Source organism: Schistocerca gregaria, chromosome 1, assembly GCF_023897955.1.
Source record: "Schistocerca gregaria isolate iqSchGreg1 chromosome 1, iqSchGreg1.2, whole genome shotgun sequence".
In the NCBI taxonomy this organism is placed as follows: domain Eukaryota; kingdom Metazoa; phylum Arthropoda; class Insecta; order Orthoptera; family Acrididae; genus Schistocerca; species Schistocerca gregaria.
Window position 1 is genome coordinate 412364690 of NC_064920.1, and position 18373 is coordinate 412383062.

At 37.6% G+C, this 18373-nt stretch overlaps 1 protein-coding gene across 3 annotated transcripts in view; it reads left to right on the forward strand.

The window, feature by feature from the left end:
- Positions 1 to 8507: 8507 nt before the first annotated feature.
- The window catches only part of LOC126349907 (phosphoserine phosphatase), a 71302-nt gene continuing 61436 nt past the window's right edge, over positions 8508 to 18373 (forward strand). Inside the window, exons 1-2 of one of the 3 annotated variants that reach the window (XM_050002469.1) lie at positions 8508 to 8995; positions 16974 to 17122. In XM_050002469.1, coding sequence (XP_049858426.1) covers positions 8852 to 8995; positions 16974 to 17122 — 293 coding nt within the window. In that variant the 5' untranslated portion in view covers positions 8508 to 8851. Of the gene's footprint in view, positions 8996 to 16956; positions 17123 to 18373 lie in introns of all 3 variants that reach the window. The other 2 variants (XM_050002470.1, XM_050002471.1) reach the window with 2 other exon arrangements.

Consider the following 18373-nt stretch of genomic DNA (forward strand, 5'->3'; position numbering starts at 1 on the left):
GTGTGCGCATCTAGCAGGTGGAAGACACGTTTGTCAGTTGTCTAGATAAGAGAAAGACGTTATTTGGCTTTGTAAATTATAGGGCGTGATTTGGAATCTGCTAAATCACAGAAATATGTATTCCTGAGTGGAAATATCAGTGTAGACGTTAATTTGTTCACAGAGGTGATAAGTTCCTAAGTCGAAGGTGAAAAACTATATAGATTTTTGCTCATAAAACTGGACTTGATCTATTTTCGTGAGAAATAGGACATTTATTGTGATCGGAAACGTTTTCCTTTATTATAGGAGCGAAGTTGGTGTTAAATAAATAATAATCGAATGCTGAACGGTGGCTCTCGTGCGGCCCTGCTCGGCGTACTAATTGACGTAAAAACAAAGTCTGTGAACGCGAGGCATTGTGGGGCTGTGACAGCAATAATTCGTAGCCGTTAGGGTCAGTACACTTTTAGAGGAACAGGATGCATTTGGAGGGAAAGCGGGACTTCAGCGGCTAGGCATTTCGGCGAGGCAGGTGCCGCGAGACTGTTGGCATAGTAGCTCGGTCTCGTAGTTTGTCATTGTATATGGATGAGAAGGCAGTCTGTTAGGACGAGGACCTTCCACTGGCTTCAGTTTGGGTGATCTTTTAGTAGGCGTGTGTAGTGAACTCTGACATCAAACAGGGATATATGGTATATGCTTGGAACTAAAAGACTTTTTTTAAACTCATATCTGTCCAACAGCAGGATCTAGTGGGTTGAACGTTTATCTCCCACCTTGTAGGTGTAGGGTAGAGTTTGAGAGTTTCTGTCGCTGGTATCGAGTGGTACAATTCTTTTCTCAAACAGGATAACACGAGTTGTCAGTTTTTGCCCTAATATTGCCGTTCTTGTGCAGTGCTATGCATATAGTTGTGTAATTAAAGCAGGATAAGGTGAATGGTATAGTTAGTTTTTGCGATTTTAAGTCGTCCTTATGCAATGCTATGCATATAGTTGTGTAATTAGGATCGATCTTTGTGATTAATTATGTGATTAGGATGGATGTTTGGGTTAGTCTCGCGCATGTGGAGAGTTTAAATGTGTTAGTTGGTGCACTTAAGCTATCCATCCAGTCGCATCAGGGTTCGAGTGGTTGATAAGTTGGGTTTTTTACTTTCAATGTCTGTTTGTGCGTTGAATTATTTTCAGGTGATTAAGCGTTGTGAGTGTGTTTGCATCAATTATTTCTGTGATCTACGAGTAATTTGCACATCTGCATGGAATGTTCTGGATTATTTCGATAATTTAGGTGTTGGGTTGTTTGAGGGAGGAGACCAGAAACCGAGGTCATCGGTCTCATCGGACTAGGGAAGGACGAGGAAGGAAGTCGGCGGTGCCCTTTCAAAGGTACCATCCCAGCATTTGGCTGGAGCGCTTTAGGGAAATCACGGAAAACCTAAATCAGGACGGCCAGACTCCGAATTAAACCGTCGTCCTCCCGAATGCGAGTCCAGTGTCCTAGCTGTTGCGCGACTTTGTAATTTACAAGTCGTTTGTGACTCTGCGTATTATTATTATTTAGAAGTAGTTTCGAGGTCTGTAAACTGTATATTGTAACTCCCAAACACGTTAGTGTGAGTGTTTTGCATCAGCGTAATAAATAAATTAGGTGAAATCCATAACTATATAAATTGTTCAAAAAAATAAATAAAGTACACTCCCTCAGCATCCCATAACAAGCTGTTACCTTTTTCACACCAATTTTACCCCCTCCAGACCGCAAGCAGAGTTAATGTTTTGTATCAGCGTAATAAATAAACTAGATGACATACGTCCCTTGATGTATGTAGAAAATGTGGACGTGAGTGGTTGGATGACCTTGAAAAAGAATTGAAACTAGGTAGTTGAAAGCGTAGTGTACCCCTTTTCTTACCTATATAAAGCTCTGTGGGATTTCAGCCTCGCATGAAGCTGACATAGGCAGTTCTGAGTGTTAGAGAAAAGGGGATGTTTGTGTGTCCGGCATACGACGGCGGGTCTGAAAGTAATTACTCGGATGTCGTTCTTATTATCAACGAGCGACATACACATACAGCTGGACGACAACGTGACATATCGCGAATCGTTGTAGTAGCGGTAAAGTGGTGTATTGCCATAAATAAAAGGGAATTGTTAATAGTTTGTTTGAAGAACATTCTAGATAATTCGAGCGGATGATTTGGTCACCCAGATCAGCTTAACATACATAGGACGTAACTGAGAGGTCAGTTTGCACACAAAATACTATACTGCAACACTACCGGAATTTTGGACAGCTACAGAGGTACCATGGCTTAGAATTTCTGCACGGGACTTCCAACAACTTGTTGAGTCCATAACATGTCGAGTTGGTGCACTATGCTCGCAAAAGGAGATCAACACGGTGTTAGGAGATATGCCATGACTTTTGCTCCCTCAGAGTATACTGGTAATAACGAAAAGGGTTGTTGATTTCGTTTTCTCTCTTTTTTTGCGAATTGACTTAACAACATGTTTAAGTCTGTGTGGTGAAGCCACAATCGAAAGATTCATTATGTTCATAACTCAGTACATTATCAAATTCAGATGACAGACATTTCACTACTTTATTAGTGATTTATTTCATCATAATCATTTGTACATCTATTTTTGAGAGAGTTGATTAGACTGAAAACTTGTGCAGGATACAAACGACTCAGTTGAATTTTATCAAATTAGTTTTGGAAGGCTCTTCATAAAGAACTGTAGGCTATGTACTAATGAAGTGTTCCAACCTAAATTTTCTGATACTAAAAGAAAAAATATTATTAACAATGTCAGTAATATTGCTGCCCTCTTTTATCAATTCATTATGAAATTTAGACAAATGTGTTCTTTTTCCTGGCACATTTTTAGTACATTCCAAATAATTCTTATCTTTGTTCTGGAACAGTTTATCTATTCTTAAAAATTCATTTATTTTTATGCTCTAATGGATTTGTTTCGGAATTTACAGAAGAGTTTTTAACGGAATATGTGTCTGTTGATGCCAAGTACAGACTTCTGTAAGTTTTTCATGATATTATGATTCCATTTTTTACAGTTTAGATGTATTTAACCTGCTTCTACCACTTAATTTCATACAAAAACAAAGTTAAAACTATGACCATGTCACAGAATAAATTTTATTTTTCATCAACACAAAAGATGCAGAGTACATCTTTCCACACTGTATTTCGCAAGTTCTTAAATGCCTAAGTTTCTTTTGGATTTATTTTTCTTGTAGTTTTCCACTTCTTTTTATGTACATTACGCACTAGACATTAAATGTCTGAGAGACAATGAACTATGGCAATTTCACTATGACTTTGCTGCCTCTATACATCTATAAAATTGTTGTCAATGGCAGTGTTGCAGGACCCCGTAGCTGTTGTTGCAAATTGTGTGAGGGGAGCGAGATTGCATAAATTGCCAAGGATCTATGGAACAGAAAGTATGTCTAATCCATAGAGATTAGATTAGATTAGATTAGATTAATACTTGTTCCATAGATCATGAAGACGACACTTCATAATGATGTGGAATGTGTCAGGTTAATGAAAGATGTCTGTACAAGATATTACATTACACAAAATATTGTATGACACTAATGTTTAAGTTAGTTTTTTTCCCTCCCTTAATTTATATCTAAAAATTCAGCCAATGAGTAGAAGGAGTTGTCATCTAGAAATTCTTTTAATTTATTTTTAAATGTTGGTTGACTATCTGTCAGGCTTTTGATGCTGTTTGGTAGGTGACCAAAGACTTTTGTGGCAGCATAATTTACCCTACCTGTGCCAAAGTCAGATTTAACCCTGCATAGTGAAGATCATCCTTTCTCCTGTTGTTATAGCTATGCACACTGCTATTACTTTTGAACTGTGTTGGATTATTAACAACAAATTTCATAAGTGAATATATATACTGTGAGGATCCCTAGATCCTTAAATAGATGTCTGCAGGATGACTGTGGGTGGGCTCCAGCAATTATTCTGATTACACGTTTTTGAGCAATGAATACTTTTCTACTCAACGATGAATTACCCCAGAATATGATGCCATACGAAAGCAGTGAATGAAAGTAGGCGTAGTAAGCTAATTTACTGCGATTCTTATCACCAAAATTTGCAATAACCCTAACAGCATACGTAGCTGAACTCAGACGTTTCAGCAGACCATCAATGTGTGGCTTCCAGTTTAACCTCTCATCGATGGAGACACATAAAATTTTTTGAAAATTCTACCTTAGCTACAGACTTCTGTTCAAAGTCTATATTTATTACCGGAGTTGTGCCATTTACTGTACGGAACTGTGTATACTGTGTTTTATCAAAATTTAAAGAGAGTCCGTTTGCTGAGAACCACTTAATAATTTTGTGAAAAACATCATTTACAATTACATCACTTAGTTCTTGGTTTTTGGATGTTATTACTATACTTGTATCATCAACAAAAAGAACTAACTTTGCATCTTCATCAATATGGAATGGTAAGTCATTAATGTATATCAAGAACAGCAAAGGGCCTAAGACCAAACCCTGTGGGACCCCGTACTTGATAGCCCCTCCCAGTTTGAGGAATCAGCTGTTGTTTTAACATTATATGAACTACTTATTTCAACTTTCTGCATTCTTCCAGTTAAGTATGAATTAAACCATTTGTGCACTGCTCCCCTCAAACCATATTGATTTAGCTTGTCTAAAAGAATTCCATGATTTACACAATCAAAGGCCTTTGAGAGATCACAAAAAATACAATGGGTGATGTCCGGTTATTCAGAGCATTTAATATTTGATCAGTGAAAACGTATATAGCATTTTCTGTTGAAAAGCCTTTCTGAAAACCAAACTGACATTTTGTTAGTACTTTATTTTTACAAATATGGGGGGCTACTCTTGAATACATTACTTTCTCAAAATTTTTTGATAGAGCTGTCAGAAGAGAGATTGGGCGCTAGTTGTTGACATCCGACGTATCCCCCTTTTTATGCAATGGTTTTACAATGGCATATTTCAGTCTATTGGGGAAAACACCCTGCTCCAAAGAGCTATTACATACGTGGCTGAGAATCGTACTTATCTGAGGGCAACAAGCTTTAAGTATCTTGCTGGAAATGCCATCAATTCCGTAAGAGCTTTTACTTTTCAGTGAGTTTATTATTTTACTGTTTTCAAAGGGAGTGTTTGGTGGAAATACAGTTGTTTCAAACTGCACATGTATGGCCTCATCTATTAGAAGCCTTGCCTCTTCTAGTGAAGATCTAGATCCTATTTTCTCCACAATAGTTAAAAAATGATTATCGAAAATATTTCCAATTTCTGATTGTTTGTTAGTACACTTGTCATTAAGTTTTATGGCACTAAAGTCTTCCTGTGCTCTTGGTTGCCCTGTTTCCCTTTCAATAATATTCCAAATTGCTTTAATTTTATTATCAGAGTTACTGATCTCAGACATGATACACATGCTTCTGGACTTTTCTTAGTACCGCACAATAGTTTTTATAATACTGAACAATTTCGGGGTCAGTAACCCCTCTTGCTGTTAGGTACAGTTCTCTTTTACGGTTGCAAGATATTCTTATTTCTTTAGTTAGCCAAGGTTTTTTATATGTTTTCTTGGAATTATGTTCAACTATTTTCTTGGGAAAACAATTTTCAAATACCCTTAAAAATGTATCGTGAAATAAGTTATATTTCAAGTTTGCATCGGGTTCCATATACACTTCATCCCAGTCTAGCTGCTTTAGGCTTTCCCTAAAGTTTGCAGTATTTATATTGTTAACTGAACGCACTGCTTTGAAATTCTGATTTGATATACTGGATGGAGCTATGTCATGTACTGTAACTAGCTGTGCACCATGATCTGAAAGACCATTCTCAACAGGACAAGCATTTATGCCCTTAAACTTATCTTGGGGTATAAAAAAGTTATCTATCAATGTACTGCTGTTCTTTGTTATCCAAGTATGAAAATCAATGACCGAGCCCAAATTGAAAGAACTCAGTAATACTACAAGGTCATTCTTCCTATTACACTCTTTCAGGGAATCAACATTGAAGTCCCCACAAATGATAATTTGCTTCCCCCTGCCTGACAGATAGCACAACAAAGCAGCCAAGTTTTCTAGAAATAGCTGGAAATTCCCTGAGGGGGACCTATACACTGTTACAATTATGAAAGTGCCATCATTTAGTTTTAGTTCAGTGGCACATGCGTCCATATGTTGCTCTACACAAATTTTTTTAGTTTCTAAATTTTTTGCGCTGTGGAAGCTTTTGACATATTTGGCAACTCCTTCTCTCATCATATTATCTCTACTTATATGTGCAGCTAATTTGTACCCATTGATGCTAACCTTTTGCATATCAGTGACAATGTGATGCTCAGACAGGCATAGTACATCTAGTACATTCTCAGTTTCTATATCTTCTAAACAAAGCAGAGGCTCATCAATTTTATTCTTCAATCCCCCAATATTTTGATGAAATAAACTAACATTACTTTTCATTTTACTTTTGTGAGTATCTTGAACTTTTTAAACATCTTTAGTACTCGCCTGGCTGAGTTTTCCACTGGACACTGATCTTACACTAAAAAATAGTTACCACCATGAGATGTAGTTCCTCCCCCCTTTAAATTTCCTGCTATCAGCCCAGCCAGTTTAGCCTTCCCCTTCCTGTTGAGGTGTAGGCCATGTCTAGTATAGTCCCACCTACAGAGTGAATCAACAGAAACCACACCAATGTGTGACCGTGCATCAGACCCAAGTAGCCGTTCCAACTCCAAATTAACTCTCCTGACAGAAGAGCTCAAATGAGGCTGGTCGTGGCGCTCCAGAACCGCCACAAACCCAACACTGGTATGACTCGATGCTGATGCAATATTTGCCAGGTCACACTCTATGCTGTACCCCGGATCTGACTGAGGCAACAGGTCAAACCTATTTTGTACATTAATAACAAAGCTGTCAGAAGAATTTCTTGGCCTGTTCCTTATGCCTGTTGCCACTTCCCACCCCTGTTTACCCTTCTCCCCCCTTAACCTGCCCAGTTCTCGTCTAGCCTCATCTAACTCAGCCTGAAGGGCAGCAATTTTCCCCTCCTGTAACACAATCTTTCTATCTCTACTGCATAGCCTACAGAACCACTGATCAGTCTCGCTCATTTTCCCAATTCCCACGCCACTACAATCGCCCCAATGAAAAAAGTTACTACATCCATCACACCAGACCCTGGTGCTAACGATTCTATGGCACGTCAGGCACTTTACACTCATGGCACAAATCGATTTTAGTGACAGAAAGACAATTAAGTTACCCGAAAACAATGAAAATACATGTACGAAAAATTAGGCCTACTCCCGACAATGTAAACAATGGTTCAGAAGTTTATTACAGGAAATTGCTTAAGAGATGACGATACTCTCCAGATATAAAGGGGCAGCAAACGTATTTAGCACACTAAACTATCAGTAAATGCACTTAAAATTGCGGTATGAAGTTGAATCTTTTTTACATTTAAAGTAAAGTCTCCACTTAATGTTACAGTGTTCTGCTTGGAAGCTACAAATTGCGTCATAAGAATTTCAAAATTACCAGATAGAGCCGTATTACTGAACATTTCTTCACTATCTCGAAAATATTTTAGATTTTTGGTTATTCAGCACAATTTTTATGACTTTTGGAAGCAACAGGATAATTAACAGAGCCTAGTTATGGTCACAAGTTTGAAGATTACGGTCATTTTAGATTGGAATAACTTTTGTATGCATATTCACTGCATGTGTGAACATCTATGCTAAAAAAGTGATCAATATTTTAACTTTTTCCTTATTTAATCCTTGAAAAACTGTACTGAACAGTATCAGAGTTTTGGTTTCTGAAGCATTTCACAAAAAGTATTTGACCCGCAATTATGTTGTGAAAGTTCTCGTTCTAATGTCTAGCTCATTTTAAGGCCTGACTGAATCTCTTACTATCAAAGTGATGAACAAGAATAATGAGTTTATGAAGTGGAAATTATTCAGCGTTTCATATCAGCCACCATGTCCACCGCTGCTGTGCGTTTTCAATTCATCACTGCTGGTCATTTTCGCAGTGAAACACGAATTTTGATTACTAGCACATGTGTATTACTCTGGACAGGAAACCTGGAAATAGTCCCGGAGAAAATATTTCTACTCTATGAATTGTACCATACAATCCGATTGTGGTAAGGGTATGTGAAGCTTTCGTGAAGTTTATGATTACGACGAAGCCCTAATACCACGATATATTTGAGAAGTCAGGAGAGGAATCGTGCTTTCGGTGTAAAGTCTCTGAATAGTGAATAATTCAAAAGTCAAATAACATATTTTTACATAGGAGCTTGTTGATGCCTTGCACCAAGTTTACACATTTTCGTGTATCTCGATTTTCGTAGCAAATGTCGATCTCTTCACGTCGTCGGTCGGTTGGCAGCGCTTGTTGTTTTGTCGCTGTTTTCTTGATGTCCCTGTTTGCGAGGTTGGTATATCTGTTGGCAGCACTGTATTTAAGTTGCGGCATGAATGCGGACCAGCTGGAAAATGCTAAGCCTGTTATCAGGTTATTGGGAAATACACAGTTTAGTTGATGTTCGTTAAGGGGGGTGCCGTAGCCCATGCGGGGTCAAGGCATTCAGTTTCGTCCTTGCAGCAACAGCAGCTGACACTTCGAAAAAGCACGTAGATCAAAGAGAAGTAATTTAAAGGTACAAAGAAATCATAGAATATACAGTAAATAGTTTGTGACAGTTGTGTATAGATAGTCGAAAAGTACGTTCAAATAGTTATGAACACTTTCGCAGACGAACGGTAGTTTATGAGCTTACGCAATGTGTTCCAAAATCTTGTCATGTTATTGCCTCGGCGTCTTCACACCTAAACATAGATTTAACTTTGCGTGCCTCAGGGCAATGGGAAGCTACAGTGACCGGACTGAGCGCAAACCGAGACCACCCGGAGCCGAAGACTTTGCGGTAGGGCACATTACTTGCATGTGATGTTGCGGGGGGGGGGGGGAAGTATCTTCTAGCAAACATACAATAATGACACTGTTGGAAATAATGTAATGGAATTTCTGGTAATTAATCTTCAGAACTGATAATCATGTGACAAAATCTGCTGTCATTCAAATATTTCAAGACAGAAGTAGAAAATTTGTTGCAATTAGTTTCTTGTGAACTCTGTGTTCTTTCAAGGAATTGTCATCTTGCAATTCACAATGTGTGTGATAAAAGCATCAGTCATTTCACTGCTCAAGATCATAAGGAATGGTCATTTCCTCTGACCACATCATTGCAGCCGAAAGTATGTTTATGTTTATTAGTAATTTTTTTTCCACCTGTTGTCTGCTCAGCACTGATTTATATGCCCAAGAGGTTCCAACAATTTTTATGTTCTTATGGAGTTGGTAATGTAAATAAGTGAAGACAGTGTTTCTTATATTTGTTCCTGTTACAATTATTGATATACTATGGAACAATCAGGGTAATACTTACTTTCCAAACATAACATTAAGAGAATAAAACTTCACATTGACACAAGTGTTGTACTTCAGTGGATGTGTTTTTGCTGCCTGATAGCTTGTAATGTCTTGGCTACGTAGCTTGTGCTTGCATGGTATGTGGAACTGTGCACAGCCTTGTACCGCCACATGTATTTGGTTTCAGGCTGATGGGAATGTCTCATCCCACCATGCTTGACAATGGCAGAATATTGAATCTGCAATTGCAGTAAATATTTTTGACAGCCATAAGTCGAATGACTTTATTCAGTAACATCAAAAGCTTTCCCATTTTTCATAGGCCAAACATCTAGTAGAAATGTGAAAATTGTGATCAGAGAAATAAAAAAATTCAGCACAACCTGAGAAGAAACAAACATACTTGTGAAAAATGTAATTACCACTGCTTTATCTAACAAGTGTATGATACAGAAGGAACATTTGTGGTTAGTTCATAAACACACAAATCTATTCTAAATTAAAATGTGGAATTATGCTTTTAAACAGAGTAGGATAACAATCCAATAATATGAGTTAAAATGAAGAGAAGGTAACAAATGCGTGTATTAAAAGTAATAAAATATATCTGATAATGATTATATATACTGATTTAGGATGTGGTTTCTGTGGTGCAATAATCTTTTTGTCTTCATTCCCTATCAGGCTTGATCAGCTGTGTTGGTTGTTCCAAAAGATTATGGTCTTCCATTTGTTTTAATATTATCATCATTTTGCTATTTTATATTTATACAGTGAGTGTATTGGTTGCTTTGTTGATTGATAGAGCAGTAATTTAGTCCATTTCGGCTTTTGTAAATTTTTGTCGTTGTGAAAAATGCAAAAGTGCATTAGGTTTGAGATTCTGTGTCAAATTGTAATATGTTAATGTGATCCTTTTTTTTACTGCACAAAGACTGAGGGTGCAGGGGAGATAGCATTTATACACTATTTTCAAATAATTTTTTTATAGCCTACATAATCAAAATTGTAGTGAAGTTTTGGAAAATATGAACAGGATAATATTTCTTGTATAACTGTGTAAATTTGGTAAATGCACCTGTTCCTGTATACAAACTGAACTGCAGCAGTGATGGAGTTACTAATGATTGAACCTATATTCTGCTAAAAGCTATTTTCTGAAGAATGGGGAAAATGAAAGCAGACTGCAAAGGGGAGGATTAGAAGTAGTGAGATGAGTTTGTAATTAGATCTCATTTGCGTAATTTTTTGTCATGGAAAAAAATGTACAATTCAATGTCACAAAGTGCAGCCTATGTCTTGAACCACTGATAATTGCCCCCACTTTAATGGGGGAGTTCAAAAATAAAATCTGTATGGGATTTAGAAACTTTGATGTATGCAAATTCATAGCCAAAAGACTTAAAAATATATCACTAAAAAGTATTTACATATTTTTGTTGATTTTTCATAAATCAGATGATTCTTACAGGTGCAGGGCTCTTTGCACCTAAGGCACATTACTTAATTGTATGATTTCTCTCTTTGCAAGCAAGGTACAGAAAGGTGGCTAAAGCCTGAAATAAGTTCTGCAGAAATTTTTACGAAGTCTCAGACGGTGTTCAGGAAAGATAGATTAGGCAGAATTGGTGGTGGAGTGTTTGTGTCTGTCAGTAGTGGTTTATCTTGTAGTGAAGTCGAAGTAGATACTCCGTGCGAATTGGTGTGGGTGGAGGTTATACTTAACAGCCGAATTAAGTTAATAATTGGCTCCTTCTACCGACCCCCAGACTCCGATGATATAGTTGCGGAACAGTTCAGAGAAAGTTTGAGTCTCGTAACAAATAAATACCCCACTCATACGGTTATAGTTGGTGGGGACTTCAACCTACCCTCGGTATGTTGGCAAAAATACTTGTTCAAAACCGGTGGTAGGCAGAAAACGTCTTCCGAGATTGTCCTAAATGCATTCTCCGAAAATTATTTCGAGTAGTTGGTCCACGAACCCACGCGAATTGTAAATGGTTGCGAAAACACACTTGACCTCTTGGCCACAAACAATCCAGAGCTGATAGAGAGCATCATGACTGATACAGGGATTAGTGATCACAAGGTCATTGTAGCTAGGCTCAATACCATTTCTTCCAAATCCATCAGAAACAAACGCAAAATAATTTTATTTAAAAAAGCGGATAAAGTGCCACTAGAAGCCTTCCTAAAAGACAATTTCCATTCCTTCCGAACTGACTATGCGAATGTAGACGAGATGTGGCTCAAATTCAAAGATATAGTAGCAACAGCAATTGAGATATTCATACCTCATAAGTTGGTAAGAGATGGAACGGATCCCCCGTGGTACACAAAAAAGGTCCGAATGCTGTTGCAGAGGCAACGGAAAAAACATGCGAAGTTCAGAAGAACGCGAAATCCTGAAGATGGGCTAAAATTTACAGACGCGCGAAATTTGGCACGTACTTCGATGAGAGATGCCTTTAATAGGTTCCACAACGAAACATTGTCTCGAAATTTGGTAGAAAATCCGAAGAAATTCTGGTCATATGTAAAGTACACAAGCGGCAAGACGCAGTCAATACCTTCACTGCGCAGTGCCGATGGTACTGTTATCGACGACTGTGCCGCTAAAGCGGAGTTATTGAACGCAGTTTTCCGAAATTCTTTCACCAGGGAAGACGAATGGAATATTCCAGAATTTGAAAAACGAACATCTGCTAGCATGAGTTTCTTAGAAGTAGATACCTTAGGGGTTGCAAAGCAACTCAAATCGCTTGATACGGGCAAGTCTTCAGGTCCAGATTGTATACCGATTAGGTTCCTTTCAGATTACGCTGATACTATAGCTCCCTACTTAGCACTCATATACAACCGCTCGCTCACCGATAGATCTGTACCTACAGATTGGAAAGTTGCGCAGGTCGCACCAGTGTTCAAGAAGGGTAGTAGGAGTAATCCATTTAACTACAGACCTATATCATTGACGTCGGTTTGCAGTAGGGTTTCGGAGCATATACTGTATTCAAACATTATGAATCACCTCGAAGGGAACGATCTACTGACACGTAATCAGCATGGCTTCAGAAAACATCGTTCTTGTGCAACGCAGCTAGCTCTTTATTCGCACGAAGTAATGGCCGCTATCGACAGGGGATCTCAAGTTGATTCCGTATTTCTAGATTTCCGGAAAGCTTTTGACACCATTCCTCACAAGCAACTTCTAATCAAGCTGCGGAGCTATGGGGTATCGTCTCAGTTGTGCGACTGGATTCGTGATTTCCTGTCAGGAAGGTCGCAGTTCGTAGTAATAGACGGCAAATCATCGAGTAAAACTGAAGTGATATCAGGTGTTCCCTAGGGAAGCGTCCTGGGACCTCTACTGTTCCTGATCTATATATATGACCTGGGTGACAATCTGAGCAGTTCTCTTAGACTGTTCGCAGATGATGCTGTAATTTACCGTCTAGTAAGGTCATACGAAGACCAGTATCAGCTGCAAAGCGATTTAGAAAAGATTGCTGTATGGCGTGTCAGGTGGCAGTTGACGCTAAATAACGAAAAGTGTGAGATGATCCACATGAGTTCCAAAAGAAATCCGTTGGAATTCGATTACTCGATAAATAGTACAATTCTCAAGGCTGTCAATTCAACTAAGTACCTGGGTGTTAAAATTACGAACAACTTCAGTTGGAAGGACCACATAGATAATATTGTCGGGAAGGCGAGCCAAAGGTTGCGTTTCATTGGCAGGACACTTAGAAGATGCAACAAGTCCACTAAAGAGACAGCTTACACTACACTCGTTCGTCCTCTGTTAGAATATTGCTGCGCGGTGTGGGATCCTTACCAGGTGGGGTTGACGGAGGACATCGAAAGGGTGCAAAAAAAGGGCAGCTCGTTTTGTATTATCGCGTTATAGGGGAGAGAGTGTGGCAGATATGATACACGAGTTGGGATGGAAGTCATTACAGCATAGACGTTTTTCGTCGCGGCAAGACCTTTGTACGAAATTTGTCACCAACTTTCTCTTCCGAATGCGAAAATATTTTGTTGAGCCCAACCTACATAGGTAGCAATGATCATCAAAATAAAATAAGAGAAATCAGAGCTCGAACAGAAAGGTTTAGGTGTTCGTTTTTCCCGCTCGCTGTTCGGGAGTGGAATAGTAGAGAGATAGTATGATTGTGGTTCGATGAACCCTCTGCCAAGCACTTAAATGTGAATTGCAGAGTAGTCATGTAGATGTAGATGTAGATGTAGAATTCATTCAACTTGGTTGCCAATCATTTCAGTATTTCCTGTTTTGAGAATTTTGTGAATTAATTAATAGGTAAGTGTCATAGTGCCCAGCACAATCTTAATTGGTTTGTTTCTTATGCTGCTATGTAGGATTGTAAGTGACTGCTCTTTTCAGTTTATCGTGTTACACTTTATCTGAGTCTTGACATTACAAACTTGCAGTACTTGGGCACTGTTTGTTTCAAACCATAGCTTAGGAAAGAAAATACAGCTTTGCTGCCTGTCTGTCAATTCTTTGTATACTTTTCCACTTTTTATGTTTTTTTTGTTTTTCTTTTTTTTTTTTTTTTTTTTTGTTTTTAGTATTAGCACAGTGTGATTTACTTCAGTAGTGCCTCCATTCTATTCTGTCATCTGTGTCCAATTACTATGGAAGAAGAGAAGGATGCATTGGCAGACTATGTGAAAAGCAGCCAAAAATTCAGGAACGAAGTCGACAACAGAAAGCTTTTCAAATTACAGAAAACCAAGAATTAATTCTGGAAAGCTGCCTTAGAATGAAAACGTGACCCAAAAAAAAAAAAAATTGCATGGGTATTTTCTGGAAAACATTGAAGGCAAGATAAAGAAAATGCATGGTCTTGTCTAAACAAAGGAACACTAAATAAGGAAACTGACAGATTGGTTTTTAGTTTCACATAAACATACCATCATAAGTAACACCATCAAAGCCAGAATCAAGAAATCAACAGGAGACCCAATGTACTGACTTTCCAAAGAAGTTGAAACAATTGACTGTGTCTTGAGTGGTCGCAGAAAGATCACTCGGACTGATTACAAGTGGAAAAACAAAGCTGTGGTGTGACTAATCCATTGTAACTTATGTCATACTTATCATTTGCTGGTGGGACCATAAGCCAGAAAAAGTTTTCAACGATGAACTTCCCAAATTTTTCTGGGACTCAAGAAAGATCAAATTGTGGAACGCAATTCACCAGGCATCATAACTGTGCAGTAAAAGAAAGTGTGGATTATTGACGTTCCCATCCCAGGGATAGTAGAATCGAAATGAAACAACTCAAAGTAAAATTGCCAGGTACAAGGGCTTGAAAACTGAACTATAGCAACTCTGGTATAAACCAGTGAAAGTGGTTCTCAGTACACTGAGAGCAGTGCCAAAAGATCTTATCACTAGAGAACCATTTGCATTGATAAAATATCTGACAACTACAAAAAGCAACTTTATTGGGTTTCCAGGAATTATCCCCCAGAACATCACACAGTCCCAGGCATTTGGGAAGTGTCAAAGTAGTGCTAAAATATGAAGTCCAGCATAGTGATTTCATTTGCTGTGTTTGCAGTTAAAGATAATAATAGCCGTACTAATAATTATAATTAAGTCTTACTTGCAGATATACCAATGACACTAAATCAGTTGTACACGATAAGTATTTTCCGACTATAAACTTTATATTAATTGAGTAGTTATCAAAATGTTAACATTGGTGCCTTTATTTGAAAATTCAGTTTTATCTGCTTTGAAAACTAAGGTGAACCACTAGCATGACCAAAAAACAAAAATGTAGATAAACATACAGTCTTGTCTTTTTAAAGATCAATTCCCAATATATTTACTTCTTAACAGTTTTTTCTGCTGATAATAAAAGTCAGTTTCACCCGAGATGTCATTTACCCATATCCATACACAATACAAGACGCAAAATGTAGTTTTCATGTATGAACTCTTTTCTACAGTTCATAATAGTTATGTACTATGCTGGGAAGCACTACTAATTTAAAAGAAAATGAAACACTTATGTCATTAGCTACTGTATCTACAAATCACCTGCGATTGAAATGTTGTTAGGTAAATGGGAAGTAGCAGTGTTCATTCTATAGATACACGGCAAGTGGTAATGTACTATAAAAAGGACTCAGAATTTGTAGTTGTAAGTACACATTTTCTCTGAAAAATACCACTAATGAAATAAATATTAAGTTACTAATAGCAGATAAACAGCAACTGTGTTGTAAAACTGAGTAGGTACCAGGTTTTTCCAAAGTAGCAGCGCTCTTTCTAATTTACTCTGTCAAATTTAGATGGTATAATCTTCAATAGCACTAAGCAATACAGCATATTGTTAATTCAATATAAATATTAAGTTCCCTGTCTGTTGTTAATGTATATATTGACTCATTCCACATCCCTAAAGGTCCTCCTTTTTGACAAGATGCAGGGAACATGACGAACCGCTAAATAAAGTGTATGGCTGCCTAAGGGCTTATGTGCATCCTAAAATCTTTCTCTTGGACTGGTCCTCAACAACCTGTCTCTACTACCACTACCCCACTCACACACACACACACACACACACACACACACACACACACACACACAAGGCTAAAAATGGGGATATGCCATGAATTTTATTTGAACATACATTTTAAGAGTAGATAATAAACAAGAATTCAATGCAAATGATTTTCTAACATCCCCCATGTTTGCAGACGACATGATGCACAAATTTAGACCTGTGGCTGATTTTGGTTGGTCACCACAGAACACACACAATGTAAAATAAAAGGTAAAGTTCATATGTAAATTAAATAACAAAATCGTGTGTAATGTATTTCCTAACCTAAACACAATATATGTATGTATTTCAATAAAATGAAAGAAAAACTCATTGAGGATGCCACAACTAATGTGAATCATGTTTGAGTGTTAAAAAACATTATTTTGTGTACTTGCAAAAAGGCAGACCTATCCTCAGTTTATTATTACAGTCTTGGATGCTTGCATGCAAGCTCCCACACAAACTTATTTACATGTTATCTACAGATATTCTTCATAACCATCCAAGATTCCAAACCTATCACTAATCATCAGTATTTCCACTTTAACAGCTGCCACCTGTTCACAGCTACATTACCTTGGTCCCAATCATAGTTCTTAGCTGCTGCTGAAATATCAAATATTTTTAAACGTTGTAAAAAGTTTTGCTTGAAGACAAATGATTTGGGTCACAATCTCATGTTCTGATCTGTTGGGGGCTGTGTTTGTGATAAGAGATAAGCTACAGCTTGTTAGAATATTATAGATAGGCCTAAATTCTTTGGCAATCGTAGGTCACCTGAAACTGTGTACCTCTTCACTTTATTTCTTGCCTTTTAGGAAGTGGCATCTGATAATTTAATTTGAAAAATTTTTGCTTATGAAAGCAGTTTCTCCCCCCTTCCAGGTGAAGAACATGGCAACTAAAGATGAGGTGATTAATATGTGGAAAGTGGCAGATGCAGTTTGTTTCGATGTTGACTCAACAGTGATTAGAGAAGAAGCCATAGATGAACTAGCTACATTTTGTGGGAAAGGTGAAGAAGTTGCAAAATTGTAAGTTGTACCTACAATTTTCATCATAGCTGTTGAATTAATTTGGGTAAACACAATGTACATTTTGTCTTCCAATGTTTAATTTCTAACATATATTTCATTAATTGAATAAATTAAGCCTTTCACAGTTTGTGAAGAGTGTCATCAAATGATGTTGTTTTGTGTTGCAGCATTTGCTGTAGTTTGTTTGTTACCTATTACCATGAATTTTACTTTTTGTGGTTTTACAGCAAAGCAAATAAAGATCTAGTAGCTATAATGAATATGAGTGTATTGTAATGACCATTTCTGATTACGCTGAATATTGTTGGCTGGGGTGTGAATAAAAGTGATGAAAGCAAAAAAATATGACCCTTGGAATTAACATTAGTTATCCTTCTCAGTTTTGTTCGTTGTCAACTTGACAGCACAAAAGGCGGCAATGGAAAATCACAGTAAGAGTCGGTCCTGCACTGACAAGAATGCCTTTTTCCGATTTATGTTGACAAAATGCAGAAGAAGAATTATTACTTCTACGTTCTAGATCTATTCTGACAAGACACAGTTATTTTCTGCATAACAATGTTGTAGGCTTCCTATGTATAGGGGCAACAGTTCAGATCCATGTTAACATGCAAAAGCTATAAATCAGTTAGGCGAATTTGATAAAAGTAATGGTAACATTTGCTGGTAGCTCAAATTCCACCATAATCTAGAAGAATTATATTTACCAGTGACGATGTTTTGGGTTAAAATCTTACATATACTCTTTATTTTCATGTGGATAATTAAAATTAATTAATAAAAGTGAGGATCAACTGTACTTTGTGCAATAATTACAGAATAACGTTACACTATAGGTAAGAATAATAAATATGCAAGTATATATAATAATAATTTACATTATTTCTTACTATAAATTCTTCTAGATAAGGATGTTGCCTGGAGGACAAGTTTGGTGAAGTGGAGCCTCTTAGTAAGATGTGGTTGGGCTCCCTGTTGATCAAAGCTGCTTCTGCCACCCAATCCACAGCTCTTCATGCTTGTGATCGTCTCGGCAACGTCCCAGTGTCTCTCACTCTTCACCAATCTCTGATATGATCCAGGGCATCATTTCTCATAGGGACCTCATCCTGCAAACTGATGAGGAACTCCGGGCTAATTTGGAGAGGCGTGACTTTTTTTTTGTGTGTGCAGAATGGTTGTAAAGACAACCACACCAATACTGGCGTCTTCATTCTGGCTTTCAAGGGGGATAACCTCCAAGAGAAG